Here is a 14,295-nt window from a genome sequence, read left to right on the forward strand (position 1 = left end):
TTAAATTATCGCTCAATTGAAGTTTTTTTTAGGTTGAGCTCTTATAAATATCACATCTCATAGTGTGTTCCGAACAATCAGCCATTCGATAGCAGTGCTGAGGCAACAACTCTTCGACGCGGGGAACTTTCATGATAGAGGGACTGAATCATGGAAACTTACCAACCAATCAGAATAACAAAATCGAAATCAATATCAGCAGAAAATGATTTGGTTTTGTATTTTTTTCCTATTTTCGTTATCCTATGGATCCCTAGAATTATTTCAATAAGTTTTAAATTCAATACGTCTTTGGTCTGGCAGTCTATGCACATTTATGATCCTGCGTATTTTGCAATCGGTCAATTTCGCTGTCAATGGCCTCGATTTATTTTGCTGAAAATAACTGAAAAAAATTCCAACATTCGGTCCCTCAATCAAGAGGGATGCCACCCGCTTCGCCTTCTCTACCCAAGTGCATTTAACTGGCCAAACAAGAAGCACAGTTCGTATTTTATAACTCGAGTTCATACCTGCAAAACGAATAGTGAAAATAAGATGAAAATAGAAGTAGTGACCTTGAATCCGAATGAGGAGTATCCGGCCTCTGCCATGAGGAGCCGGAGGGCGAAGGAGACCAGTTGCTGGCACAGTCTGTATGTCTCGCCCGCATTCATCAACATCGAGAACTCAAACACGCCCTGTCTAGTGCACACCTAATAAACTTAAGGATTATATTGGGGGAAACTATATTGCATGTTTTCTAAGCGAGGTGTCTATACATCTATTTGCAAAATATACAAGAAATGATACCTAGAAACAACGCAATCAAGAAATATTTTGAGCTAGTAAAACTGAAGAGAAGTCAACACCGCATACCGAGAAGTCAACATTCGATGTTTTTTTTTTTGAACTTTTTGAAACAGTAGACGAATATTTCCAGTGTGAGATGATGGCTTCTTCCATTTGAAAAACATTACACGCAATTGATTCCTATAAGCAATTGAAGACCGAAAGAAAAGACAAACTAGCTCTTCTTTTCCGCAGTGAGCTGGGACAGACACTGACCGTGATGCGGTTGTTGGTGCCGATGACCCCTTGTTTGCGATCGAGGGAGGTGATGTCACTCCACCTCACACACACTGTGGACTCACTGCCCATGAAGAACGAGTAGAAACACAAGTGGTTCACTGACAGGTACAGCCAGCCTACACAATACAACATAACATATTAGTACGCAGTGCAATCTCAGCGAATCTGTCGTCAAAGCCTCGAATCAAACATCACATAGCTTGCTATGGGAAGCAATAGGAAATGTGTAGTTCATACTGATATGCATATACAAATGCCAACAGAGCAGGTTCATGCCACAGATTTGCATTTCATATGGTCATGATCTATATCATTGTTTGACTTGGGTTCACAATGTCTGATATCAATAAGAGGATTTGTAATAAGAACCGATCTAACCAATGCTGGTTACAACTTTGAGCGAAAAAAAAACTTTTTAAAATTGGTAGCTGGTTTGCTATATCCTTGTTAATATTTCATTCAAAACCCAACTGACCCTGTCTCGGCATGACTCCCTTCCAGTAGGAGCAGGAGTAATAGTTCACCAGCTTCTCTTCTTCAGGCATCTGGAACCTCTTCCTGAACTTCACCGACGCCATCTTGTATGCTTTACTCTCCTCATCCTCCGAGTTCTAAAAGCAACACCCAGTTAGCATGTTTTATATGTATCCATTCTCTGTGCATTGTATTCATATTCCTCAATTCATATCTTTCTCTGATGAAGCACCAGTGATCAGAAGATTTTCAGCGGGATAGGTTGGATTCTGAAGCAAAAACTTCCTCGGTCACAAAAAAAACATAGAAAGCTCGCAAGAACATAGCTGATTATGTATTTCATATTCCAGTCATCCAGTTATCTGTGTTGAAGCCGTTACTATCTAAAAATTTTCGAAAATCATCAAATTTTCGCTCATCAAATTTAATATTTACATGTATATTTAGAACATGTGTACATGTTGGTCTACCATGGATGCTTTAAAACATGAAGTACAAAAAAAGGTCATGTTGAGCAATAAAGCAGTCAACCTCCTGGCTGCTCTGCCTTACTTGCAAAACCATGCCCCTCCCCTTCCCCCATCTAACAATATTTTGATTGTACTAACCCCACTCGACTGATTAGCCATTTTAAACTGGCTGCTAATTACATCGCCACTAGTAATGGTCTCGTCCATTGTATTGCGGGATTCCAGAATGTTCGATGAGTGGTCACGACTGTGCTGCCCGTTTAAGCCATCCGACAATGCAGCGACAAGCGACTCTAGAACAAAATTGAGGCCGGCATTTTCCATGTGCAATGACGGATTAAAACTGAACGACATATTTGCTTCAGCTATTTAGAATTCACGTGAATGAAAACGAAGAAATCAGCAACAATTCAAAAGCTTAACCCACACAATATTAATTGCACTGATTTATTAAAAGAAGCAACTGTTCTATCTTTGCAGCAAAAAGAATAGCAATTCCATAAATTTAAAAAACCCAAGTTTTTTCAATGAAAAAGTCAATTATCTCGACATGGGAAATAAAAAAAATTTTCCTAGGAATAATTAGGAAGGAAAGCCTGAACAAAGTAGTCTGCATTCAATGGCCGTCAAAGTAAAAGGGAACAATGTTGAACTAATCGACTGATTTAATAGCAGAAAAAACTGCTTCCAGGAGAAAATTCACATTGCTTCGAGGATAAAGTCTCAATAAAAACTGAGAGTTTATTTTGTAACGCTTGGATTAGAAATATGTTTGATGTTTAACACCTCAAAAACTAACCAAAAATAAAAACCATATGCGGTAAAAATTAAATTTACGAATTTAAAAGTGCAAACGTTAGTTTTTGTTAACACGCTAGTAGGAAATGGGACTAAAAATCCCATTCAGCTCGGTGCGAAAGTCTTCAACCCAAAAGAAAGGCAACACAACTTATGATTAATAAAATTCGACATCAGCTTCATTTGCTTAGTTGCATGATGGTTAGATGGTGAAACCAATCTATCATTCGCAATTACTTATTCCACCAAACTACTTCAAAATCTAGCCTCATTTTCATTATTCAAAATTTTATTTTGAAAAAGTGTTAAGCACAGGTCAGTCTGACGAAGCGGATGTAACAACAAGTGCAGGAAAAAAACATTGCAAAACAGAAAGGCACTGCAAGTGCAAACTTAATACTTACTAGCGATAAGCAAAAAAAAATTAGGTCATACGAAATAGAATTAGGGCATTTTTTATTAAAAAACAAGCTCGATAATCGAGAAGAAAAGAGGAGACGTCACTCGAAACTTTCACATGAGCTTTTTTACACGTCATTTTTTTTACATGAGCTTACTTCAGTTGCTCAGAAATAATTGCCCCGATTCACATCAGCAAACGTTCCAACTTTCGTGACAATATGCAAAACACATACTAGTTTGCATGAATAACTGATGTTCATTGTAACGTACACAGCCATTGAAACGTAAATGGATAAATGCAGGGTAAAAATATATGCTTTTTAGCAAAAAAACGCTGCTGCGTGCCTTCTTAACAGACAGTTTTAATACAATCAAAAGAAAGAACATAGCTAGCAGACAGTTGGGAAACAGTCAATGATCAAAAAGAAACAGGAAAAAAAATTGAATCTTTTCCTGGGGGAAAAAGAGCTCTTTGAATTTCTATAACAATTTTTTTTAATTTGAAAGATATGGATCAATAGGTAAAAATCAACTTTCGAAACTAGTAGCTGATCACAATTTTTGTGATCTTTACTTTTTACCGATCTTTAAGGGAGTTAGCAAACGAAATGAACTGAGCAAAACCAAAGCTTAATCGTTAACATACTTAAAAAAATTTTCCTGAACCAAAAGAAAAACTATCACAACCTTTTTAAAAGCCTTCACTACGTCCATTGATTGCTTCTGAATAACTAACAAAATCCGTACAAAAAAAAACAATAATAGCCGGTTGCTGTGCAAGTAGCACAGAATATTCCGACCATATTTAAAAAAAACTACGTTTTTTTCGAATGGGGTTGTTTTTGTTTTTGGTGTGATGAGAAAATCTGAAGTAAAGCTTAGTGATTGGGAGTAAAAAAAATTTGGACACTTGAGAAGAGTTTTTCACATGAAATTAATTTCAAAGAAAAAATGACAAAACTTCAAAAAAAACTCAAAGTTTTTGCAAAATTTCATTCCCAAGAAGGCGCTAAAAAATTCTCGATAACTAATTTACGTTGAGTAAAAGTAAGTAAAATTTTAAATAGTTGGAATTTTTTTTTAATGTTCCAATAACGACTGAGAGGGCTTTAATATCACTCGATCTATTCCGAAGATCAATCGTGGTACTTGATTTTGCGTGGAATAAAAATGAAAACTACCCAAAACAAAGTTCCTCCCCAAAACCAATTAAGCCCAAAAATAGGATTATTAAAAAGAGTCGAAAAGAACACAAAAAAAATAAAATATGAAGTCTCCCTCCCTATCAAAAGACATAAACCCACACACAAGCATTTTTCGCTCGTTGAAAGAAGCTATTTGAGTCCAACAAGCCGATATAAAATAGTTCGAAACATACCAAGCCAAAAAAAAATGCAACGAAAAAAATGAACGATTAATTCTATAAAGACTGTAAGCATTTTGAACGATTCAGAGGTGAGGATAAATGATATGCTTCCGTAGATAGAAACGACTCGAAATCGGGTCACTAGATGAATAAAAACAGATCAAAATCATTTGGGCAGAATGAAATTTCAAGCTAAAAAATACGGAACCAAGGGTAGTAAAAATTAAAAACAGCAGAGGGAAATCAGAACACTAAAAACAATTATAAGGTTAAAAAAAAAACAATACGACATTATGGCAACTAAGCCAAACATGAGTAGACAAAATAAGCCAACAATTTTGTTTTGAAACGGACTATTTACCATTTAAAAAAACAAGTCCAGTCAGATTCACACAGAGGCAAAGCACAGCTGCACAACACTTTCGATACAACAAACATCATTACTAGCTACTCGATAGAAAATGAAGCGAATGTCACCCATTTAAAAAATATTTGATCGAAATATCAAGAAAAACTCATATTTTTCTTCATAATCATTTAAATACAGATAGGACAGTAAAAGTTGAACATTACTTTACGAAACACAAAGTATTTGTTATATGAACAGCAGAACAGCAGTATAGAATAAAGGCACAATATACAACCAAGAGTCTACCCGAACACATAATGACAATCTTAAAAAAAACTTTAAAAAAAGTTGGGAAATGTATGCGTTTTTTTTTAATAACTTACACAAAATTACCACATAAAGGAGCCAAACAAGGCCAATGAGCCATTGTTAACACTAATACACAAAGGCGAACCTGAGATTCGTGCCACTAGCGATACAAAACAAGAAAAAAACTCTAAAATGTCGAAAAAACAAGTTGTATCAAAATGTATACAGCTAACTTTGAAAAGACATGCCAAGACAATAGAAGGTGAACTTAGCATGAGAATATCATGTACCCAGCTGTAAAATACATGGTCAGAAAACCCTTGGTCAGAAAATTTAATAAGTCCACCTCGCCCTCAACACACAATCATTCAAAAACTTTATTTGCTGAAACAAAATGATGCCACTAAGCCGATGAAACATCAATTAAAACCAATTAAGCCCGAAAACGTGAGAATTAAAAACAGCCGAAAAAATACAAAAAAAGAATAGGTTATTAAGACCCCCTCACCTTCAAAATACAAGTACGCACACACAAGCATTTTTTGCTTGTTGAAAGACACAATATGAGTCAATTAGTCGATATAAAACAGGTCGAACATAACAAACCGAAAAAATGATGTCATGAAAAAAACTGAGCGGTAATTTTTGTTAAGATTGTAAGCAATTTGATCGATCCAGAGGTGAGTATAAAAAACATGCTTACGTAGAAACGACTCGAAATCGGGTCACTAAATGAATGAAAATAGAACAAAATCAATTGGGCAGAATGAAATTGTAAGCTAAAAAATACGGCATCAAGGACAGAAAAAATTACAAACAGCAGAGGTAAATCAGAACACTAAAAGCAATTATAGTGTAAAAAACAATCCGACAATATGGCAACTAAGCCAAACAAGTAGACAATAATAAGCCAACAATTTTCTTTTGAAACGGACTATTTCCCATTCGAAAAATTAGGTCCTGTCAGCTTCGAACCTAGGACCTGCGCCGTACCAGGCACATTTGTTACCCCCAGACTAAGTGAGCTCAAGACGCAAACAAACTTGAAGTCATTTACTTGAATCTAAATAAAACATTTCTAAATTCTACCACTCTGTGAAAAAAGCTATTTCCGGGGGCGGGTGAAGTCTAGTCACTATTGCAAAGGATAATTAAGGATAATCAGTAAAATCTTTTTTGAAAGAAAAAGTTCAATATGAAATATTTACTCAAAATATATGAAGTTCTTTTTCAAAGAAGTTCACAAAATGTTTTTTTATAATTTCCAAAAAAATGAAAAGGCCATATCTCGAAAAATAGAAGGCTTTGAAAATTCATGTTTTTGTGCGAGAATCGAAACTCCAAAGAAGCTTTGAAAGAAAGTAGACAAAAATTTTGTTGCACAAAATTTTATGATTTGTTATGAACAAAAAAAAACTTTTATTTTCGGTCACATCGCCAATTTTTCCAGGTAAAAGATTGCTTTTATTCATTATATACAGAAAATTTGTACTCTCTTAATTAGAGAATATGAGTTTGACTTAATTTTACAAAAAAAATAGGAACAAACGTTTGGTATTTGGAATTTCTGATACAGTCAAAGAAAATTTTTCGAGAATACTGAATTTAAAAAATTATGTCTATGATTAAATTATCGGAGACAAAACTTCAAAAATCGTATATGTAAAGTTAATGTACATTTAGGATTTTATTATCATCAAAATCTTGCGTAATACTATCAAACTTTCTCTTTCAGTTGAACAATTCTTCGCTGTAACAAATAAAATTGACTCAACTATGCTGAAAAAGCTACGTTTACAAGAAAATCATTAGCTCATCAATGAAACAATATGATGCCACTAAGCCGTTATAACATAAACTGAAACCAATAAAACCCAAAAACGGAAAACTAAAAAGCAGCCAAAAATTTTTTTAAAGGAAACAATAAGAAGTTATTAAGTCCCCCTCGCCCTCAAAACACGGAAAAAACAAAGACGCAATATGAGGCCAATGAGCCGATATAGTATAGGTCCAAACATATCAAGACGAAAAAACGTGGTCATGAAAAATTTGAATTATATTTCTACTAAGTTTGTAAGCAGTTTAAGCGATCCAGAGGTGAGTATTAAAAATATGCTTCAGTAGAAATGACTCTAAATCGGGCCACTAAATGAATAAAAGTAGAACAAAATCATTTTGGCAGAAGGAAATTTCAAGCTAAAAAATACTGAATCAAGAATAGTAAAAATTACAAACTGCAGAGGGAAATCAGAACACTAAAAGCTATTATAATGTTACAAAAAACAATTCAACAATCTGGAAACGAAGCCGATAAAACATGAGTAGAATATAATCGGCAATTTTGTTCTGAAACGGACTATTTACCATTTTAAAAAAACTAGTCCAACCAGATTCAAACACAGAGGCAAAGCACAGCTGCACAATATTTTCGATACAACAAACATCATTACTAGCTACTGGAAGAAAATGAAGCGAAGCTCACTCACTTCGAAAATATTTGATCAAAATATCAAGAAAAACACATATTTTTCTTCATAATCGTATAAATACAGACAAGACAGTAAACATTGCTTTAGGAAACTCAAAGTATTTGCTGTACAAAAACTAGAACAGCAGTATAGACAAGAGGCACAATACACAACGAAGAGTCTACCCGATCACAATGACAATCTTGGATAAAACTAAAAATAAAATGTTAGAAAATGTATACGTTTTTTAAAAATACTTACACAAAATTACCACATAAAGGAGCCGAACAATGCCAATGAGTCATTGTTAACACTAATACACAGATTCGAACCTGAGATTCGCGCCACTAGCGATACAAAACAAGAAAAAACTCTAAAATATCGCAAAAACAAGATCTATCAGAATGTATACAACTAAGTTTGAAGAGACATTGCCAAGACAATAGAATGTGAACTTAGCATGAGAATATAATGTACCCAGCGGTAAAATACATAGTCAGATACCTTTTGAGCCAAAAAAGTCATCAAGACTAAGCACCTATGAAAAGTTGATAAGTCCACCTCGCCCTCAAAACAAATAACCACTCAAAAAATTTTACTTGTGGAAACAATATGATGCCACTAAGCCGATAAAAAATAAGCCCAAAACCAATTAAGACAAAAATAAGAATATTGAAAAGAGTCGAAAAAAAAACAAGAAAAACAAGTTATGAAGTCCCCCTCCCTCTCAAAACACATAAACGCATACGCAAGCAGTTTTCGCTCGTTGAAAGACGCTATATGAGTCCAATAAGCCGATATAAAATAGTTCGAAACATGCCAAGCCGAAAAAAAGATGTCATGAAAAAATTTAACGATAAATTTTATTAAAATTTTTAGCATTTTGAGCGATTCAGAGTGAGTATAAACAATATGGTTCCGTCGAAATCGGTTCACTAAATGAAAAAAATAGAACAAAATCATTTGGGCAGAAGGAAACTTTAAGCTAAAAATACGGAATCAAGGGTAGTAAAAATTACAAACAGCAGAGGTAAATCAGAACACTAAAAGCAATGATAAGGTTAAAAAAACAAATCGACAATATGGCAACTCAGCCGATAAAACAGAGGACAATAAGCCAACAACTTTGTTTTGGAATGGACTATTTCCAATTAAAAAAATAGGTCAAGTCAGATTCGATGATTTGTTAATCAAATATTCATGTGAACAAAAAAAACTTTTATTTTTTGTCACATCACCAACTTTTCCAGGTAAAAGATTGTTTTTGTTCATTATACACAGCAATTATGTACTCTGTTAATTAGAGAACATGACTTTGAATCATTTTTACAAAAAAAAGGAACAAATGTTTGGTATTTGGAAATTCTGGTACAACCAATGGAGTTTTTTTCGATAACATTGAATTTAACAAAAAATTATGTCAAGGATTCAATTATCGGAAGTAAAGTTTCAAACAGTCGAATATTCAAAGCTAATGTACATTTAGGATTGTATTCATCAAAGTCTTGCCTTATACTATCATATCATACTCTTTTGAAAAAAAAAAAAACATTGGAACATTTCTTCGCTGTTACAAACAAACTTGATTCAACTATGGTGAGAAAACCATGTTTACCAAAAAAAATCATTTGCTCATCAAATGAAATGACATGTCACTAAGCCGTTATAATATAAGCCGAAACCAATTGAACCCAAAAAAGAAAAAACTAAAAAAGCCGCAAAAAAATTTAGAAGAAAATATTAAGTTATTAAGACCCCCTCACCCTCAAAACACATAAACGCACACACAAACATTTTTCGCTCGTTAAAGACGCAACATGAGCCCAATAAGCCGATATAGTATACGTCGAAACAAATGAAGTCGAAAAATGATGCCATGAAAAATTTGAATTATATATTTTTAAGATTGTAAGCAGTTTGAGCGCTCCAGAGGTGAATGAATATTATATGCTTCAGTAGAAAGGACTCGAAATTGGGCCACTAAATGAATAAAAATAGAACGAAATCATTTGGGCAGAATGAAATTTCAAGCTAAAAACACGGAATCAAGGGTAGTAAAAATTACAAGGTAAATCAGAACACTAAAAGCAATGATAAGGTTAAAAAAACAAATCGACAATATGGCAACTCAGCCGATAAAACAGAGGACAATAAGCCAACAACTTTGTTTTGGAATGGACTATTTCCAATTAAAAAAATAGGTCAAGTCAGATTCGATGATTTGTTAATCAAATATTCATGTGAACAAAAAAAACTTTTATTTTTTGTCACATCACCAACTTTTCCAGGTAAAAGATTGTTTTTGTTCATTATACACAGCAATTATGTACTCTGTTAATTAGAGAACATGACTTTGAATCATTTTTACAAAAAAAAGGAACAAATGTTTGGTATTTGGAAATTCTGGTACAACCAATGGAGTTTTTTTCGATAACATTGAATTTAACAAAAAATTATGTCAAGGATTCAATTATCGGAAGTAAAGTTTCAAACAGTCGAATATTCAAAGCTAATGTACATTTAGGATTGTATTCATCAAAGTCTTGCCTTATACTATCATATCATACTCTTTTGAAAAAAAAAAAAACATTGGAACATTTCTTCGCTGTTACAAACAAACTTGATTCAACTATGGTGAGAAAACCATGTTTACCAAAAAAAATCATTTGCTCATCAAATGAAATGACATGTCACTAAGCCGTTATAATATAAGCCGAAACCAATTGAACCCAAAAAAGAAAAAACTAAAAAAGCCGCAAAAAAATTTAGAAGAAAATATTAAGTTATTAAGACCCCCTCACCCTCAAAACACATAAACGCACACACAAACATTTTTCGCTCGTTAAAGACGCAACATGAGCCCAATAAGCCGATATAGTATACGTCGAAACAAATGAAGTCGAAAAATGATGCCATGAAAAATTTGAATTATATATTTTTAAGATTGTAAGCAGTTTGAGCGCTCCAGAGGTGAATGAATATTATATGCTTCAGTAGAAAGGACTCGAAATTGGGCCACTAAATGAATAAAAATAGAACGAAATCATTTGGGCAGAATGAAATTTCAAGCTAAAAACACGGAATCAAGGGTAGTAAAAATTACAAACAGCATAGGTAAATCAGAACACTAAAAGCAATGATAAGGTTAAAAAAACAAATCGACAATATGGCAACTCAGCCGATAAAACAGAGGACAATAAGCCAACAACTTTGTTTTGGAATGGACTATTTCCAATTAAAAAAATAGGTCAAGTCAGATTCGATGATTTGTTAATCAAATATGCATGTGAACAAAAAAAAACTTTTAATTTTTGTCACATCACCAACTTTTCCAGGTAAAAGATTGTTTTTGTTCATTATACACAGCAATTATGTACTCTGTTAATTAGAGAACATGACTTTGAATCATTTTTACAAAAAAAAGGAACAAATGTTTGGTATTTGGAAATTCTGGTACAACCAATGAAGTTTTTTTTCGATAACATTGAATTTAACAAAAAATTATGTCAAGGATTCAATTATCGGAAGTAAAATTTCAAACAGTCGAATATGCAAAGCTAATGTACATTTAGGATTGTATTCATCAAAGTCTTGCCTTATACTATCATATCATACTCTTTTGAAAAAAAAAACATTGGAACATTTCTTCGCTGTTACAAACAAACTTGATTCAACTATGGTGAGAAAACCATGTTTACCAAAAACATCATTTGCTCATCAAATGAAATAACATGTCACTAAGCCGTTATAATATAAGCCGAAACCAATTGAACCCAAAAAAGAAAAAAAACTAAAAAAGCCGCAAAAAAATTTAGAAGAAAATATTAAGTTATTAAGACCCCCTCACCCTCAAAACACATAAACGCACACACAAACTTTTCTCGCTCGTTAAAGACGCAACATGAGCCCAATAAGCCGATATAGTATACGTCGAAACAAATGAAGTCGAAAAAGGATGTCATGAAAAATTTGAATTATATATTTTTAAGATTGTAAGCAGTTTGAGCGCTCCAGAGGTGAATGAATATTATATGCTTCAGTAGAAAGGACTCGAAATTGGGCCACTAAATGAATAAAATTAGAACGAAATCATTTGGGCAGAATGAAATTTCAAGCTAAAAACACGGAATCAAGGGTAGTAAAAATTACAAACAGCAGAGGTAAATCAGAACACAAAGCAATTATAATGTAGAAAAAAACAATCCGACAATATGGCAACAAAGCCAAATATGAGAAGACAATAATAAGCCAACAATTTTGTTTTGAAACGGATTATTTACCATTTGAAAAAAAATAGTTCTTGTCAGATTCGAACCTAGGACCTTTGCCGTCCCAGGCACATTTGTTACCCCCAGCCAAAGTGAGCCGAAGACGCAATTAATTTGAATTCATTATGAACTGAACCAAAACAAAACATTAATGAGTTCTACGATTCTGCGAAAAAAGCTGTTCCCGGGGGTGGGTGAAGTCTAGTCACGATTGCAAAGGGTAATTAAGGATAATCAAAAAAATTTTTCTTTGAAGAAAAAGTTCAACAGATTTTTTACTCAAATTATCTGAATTTTTCGAAGCTGATTTTTAATCTACAATTTTACTGCGTGGTAAAATTGTAGATTAAAGTGGAAAACTTTTCATCTGGACAAGCAAAAAAAGGCAAATTAATAATTTCTCCAAATTAGTCTTTTTTTGTGCGCAAAGTGATAATACTTTACACATGGTTAAAAAGTTGGTTAATTAGACATAATCCAATACAGTTGTCTTCAAAAAAATATAACCAACAAAAAATGAAACTTTGCAGAACTTTTTTTTTCAAAAACACAATTTTTTGGTCAAGGAAGTGCCAAACAAAGCTTTCAAAACTTGTTTTTGATCGGAAAAATTTGGCTTTTTTTTAAACAAAATGATCAATTGAACAAGTTACAATCTCTTTATTTGTTCGCTTTATTCGGTGGAAACTAGACGAAAAATCAAAAACTTCAAGCCGGTTTTCTCGACATTGGGATATTTATTTAATGTTCTTCGAATCACGATTAAATGGGCTTTAGTCTGATATATCACTCGATTCATTCCGATCATAATTTGTGGTACCTGATTTTGCGTGGAAAAAAATTAGAAAAATAAAACACCGGAAATCGTCGGAACAAGCGGTCAGAACAACAAGCGTCAAAATGGGTCATAATTGACCAGTTTTAAGGAGGGTTTGGACAGTTTTCCTGTGTTTTTATAAGGTCTGCTAATGGCAGGCGTAATTATTTCTTACTTTGATGCTCAAGGGTACCTATTATTTGCACTAGGACTTACCAATTTTAGTGGACACGTAAATTCGCACATCATCATATCTCTGTTCAAAGCTAACGAGAGCAGCTAGTATATTCTGCTCGAGCCAATCCCAATCTTCGTCAATCTCTTCTCTGGAGTGACTCGCTGCCACTGACATGTACACGTCACTGTCTGGAGTGTGGAGGATGATGCGGAAGGGTGCTGACTTGGCGTCAATCAGGGTGTCCACTGTACCCAGAAACATTCCTTTAGAATAGAAACAATGTTTGAATGGAGCTTTTGAGTACTATGAAGGAACGAAAACTCCGTTTTGCTTTTCGTTAACATAATAATTTCTTTTCCATTTTCGTAATCAGAGAAAATCATGAATTCAAACGAGTCAAAGGCCAATTATGAATTCAATTTAAAAAATTCAAGGCTCCATGCGCTGCATTTCACAAATTAAATTTCAAAAATAACAGCAAATTTCATGCAACGAAACCGCCTGCACCCTTACAGGAAATTTTAAAACCGATTTTGAGATGAACAGACAACTGTTTAAAAAACCAGAAAAGCCCGAGCTATGGCGACTAAGCCGACAAAAAATAAAACACGATAAGCCGACAATTATTTGTTAAAGCCGGAAAATGTTGGCTATAAGAACAGGTTCTGGCTAGATTCGAGCCTTAGACATCCATATTGCCAAGCAGAGATACTACCTCTAATCCAAACGTGTAGAAAAAATTCCGCGCACTTTTAGATATGAAAAAAAAAAACAAATCAGAAACCATGCATCCAAAAATCTGAATGATGGCCCCTTTTTATTTCAAAAAAAAATTTCTTTTGTAACCGAAAATTTTGGCGTGTATAAAGACCAAGAAACCAAGAACTATAATGACCCTCGTGAAATAAAAGTACTTGAATAATCTACCAAAAACAACCAGTAAGACGACAAAATTGGGACGAAATAAAAAAAATGAAAAAATCAAATTATATCTGAATTTTTTCTCAGCTGAAGACCAAGTAATACTGCAAAAGCTCTAAATAAGCTGTAAAACGAACAACTTGGCTAGAAATGGAGCTCTTAAACTTGCAGATCCTAGGAACAAAAATCTTTTTAAGGAAAAATTTCTACTACCCGAGTGCGATACGCTTTCTTATCGCAAGGGTAATCGAGTCATCAAATGATTCAGTGCTTCTACACAGCAAGTTATTCACAGAAAAAAAGTCTGTTCCGATTTGATAAAGGTTGTTAAGTACACACTTTATTTTAATCGACATGGGAGACAGAGGCTGAGCTTTGCAAAAAAATGCATGGCACGCTACTCG

At 33.7% G+C, this 14,295-nt stretch overlaps 2 protein-coding genes across 2 annotated transcripts in view; both read right to left on the reverse strand.

Moving 5' to 3' along the window:
• Positions 1-5,581, reverse strand: part of LOC134840261 (dynein regulatory complex protein 9-like) — an 82,793-nt gene extending 77,212 nt beyond the window's left edge. Inside the window, exon 1 of the mRNA XM_063856008.1 lies at positions 5,571-5,581. The gene's annotated coding sequence lies outside the window, so the exon portion shown is untranslated. The remainder of the gene's footprint in view (positions 1-5,570) is intronic.
• LOC134840259 (TBC1 domain family member 8B-like) overlaps positions 1-14,295 on the reverse strand; it is a 38,548-nt gene that overhangs the window by 19,689 nt on the left and 4,564 nt on the right. Inside the window, exons 2-6 of the mRNA XM_063856006.1 lie at positions 13,009-13,233; positions 2,154-2,308; positions 1,547-1,682; positions 1,048-1,187; positions 558-695 (exon numbers count right to left, since the gene is read on the reverse strand). Of these exons, the coding sequence (XP_063712076.1) occupies positions 558-695; positions 1,048-1,187; positions 1,547-1,682; positions 2,154-2,308; positions 13,009-13,233 (794 nt within the window). The remainder of the gene's footprint in view (positions 1-557; positions 696-1,047; positions 1,188-1,546; positions 1,683-2,153; positions 2,309-13,008; positions 13,234-14,295) is intronic.

Source organism: Symsagittifera roscoffensis, chromosome 2, assembly GCF_963678635.1.
Source record: "Symsagittifera roscoffensis chromosome 2, txSymRosc1.1, whole genome shotgun sequence".
Lineage (NCBI taxonomy): Eukaryota > Metazoa > Xenacoelomorpha > Acoela > Convolutidae > Symsagittifera > Symsagittifera roscoffensis.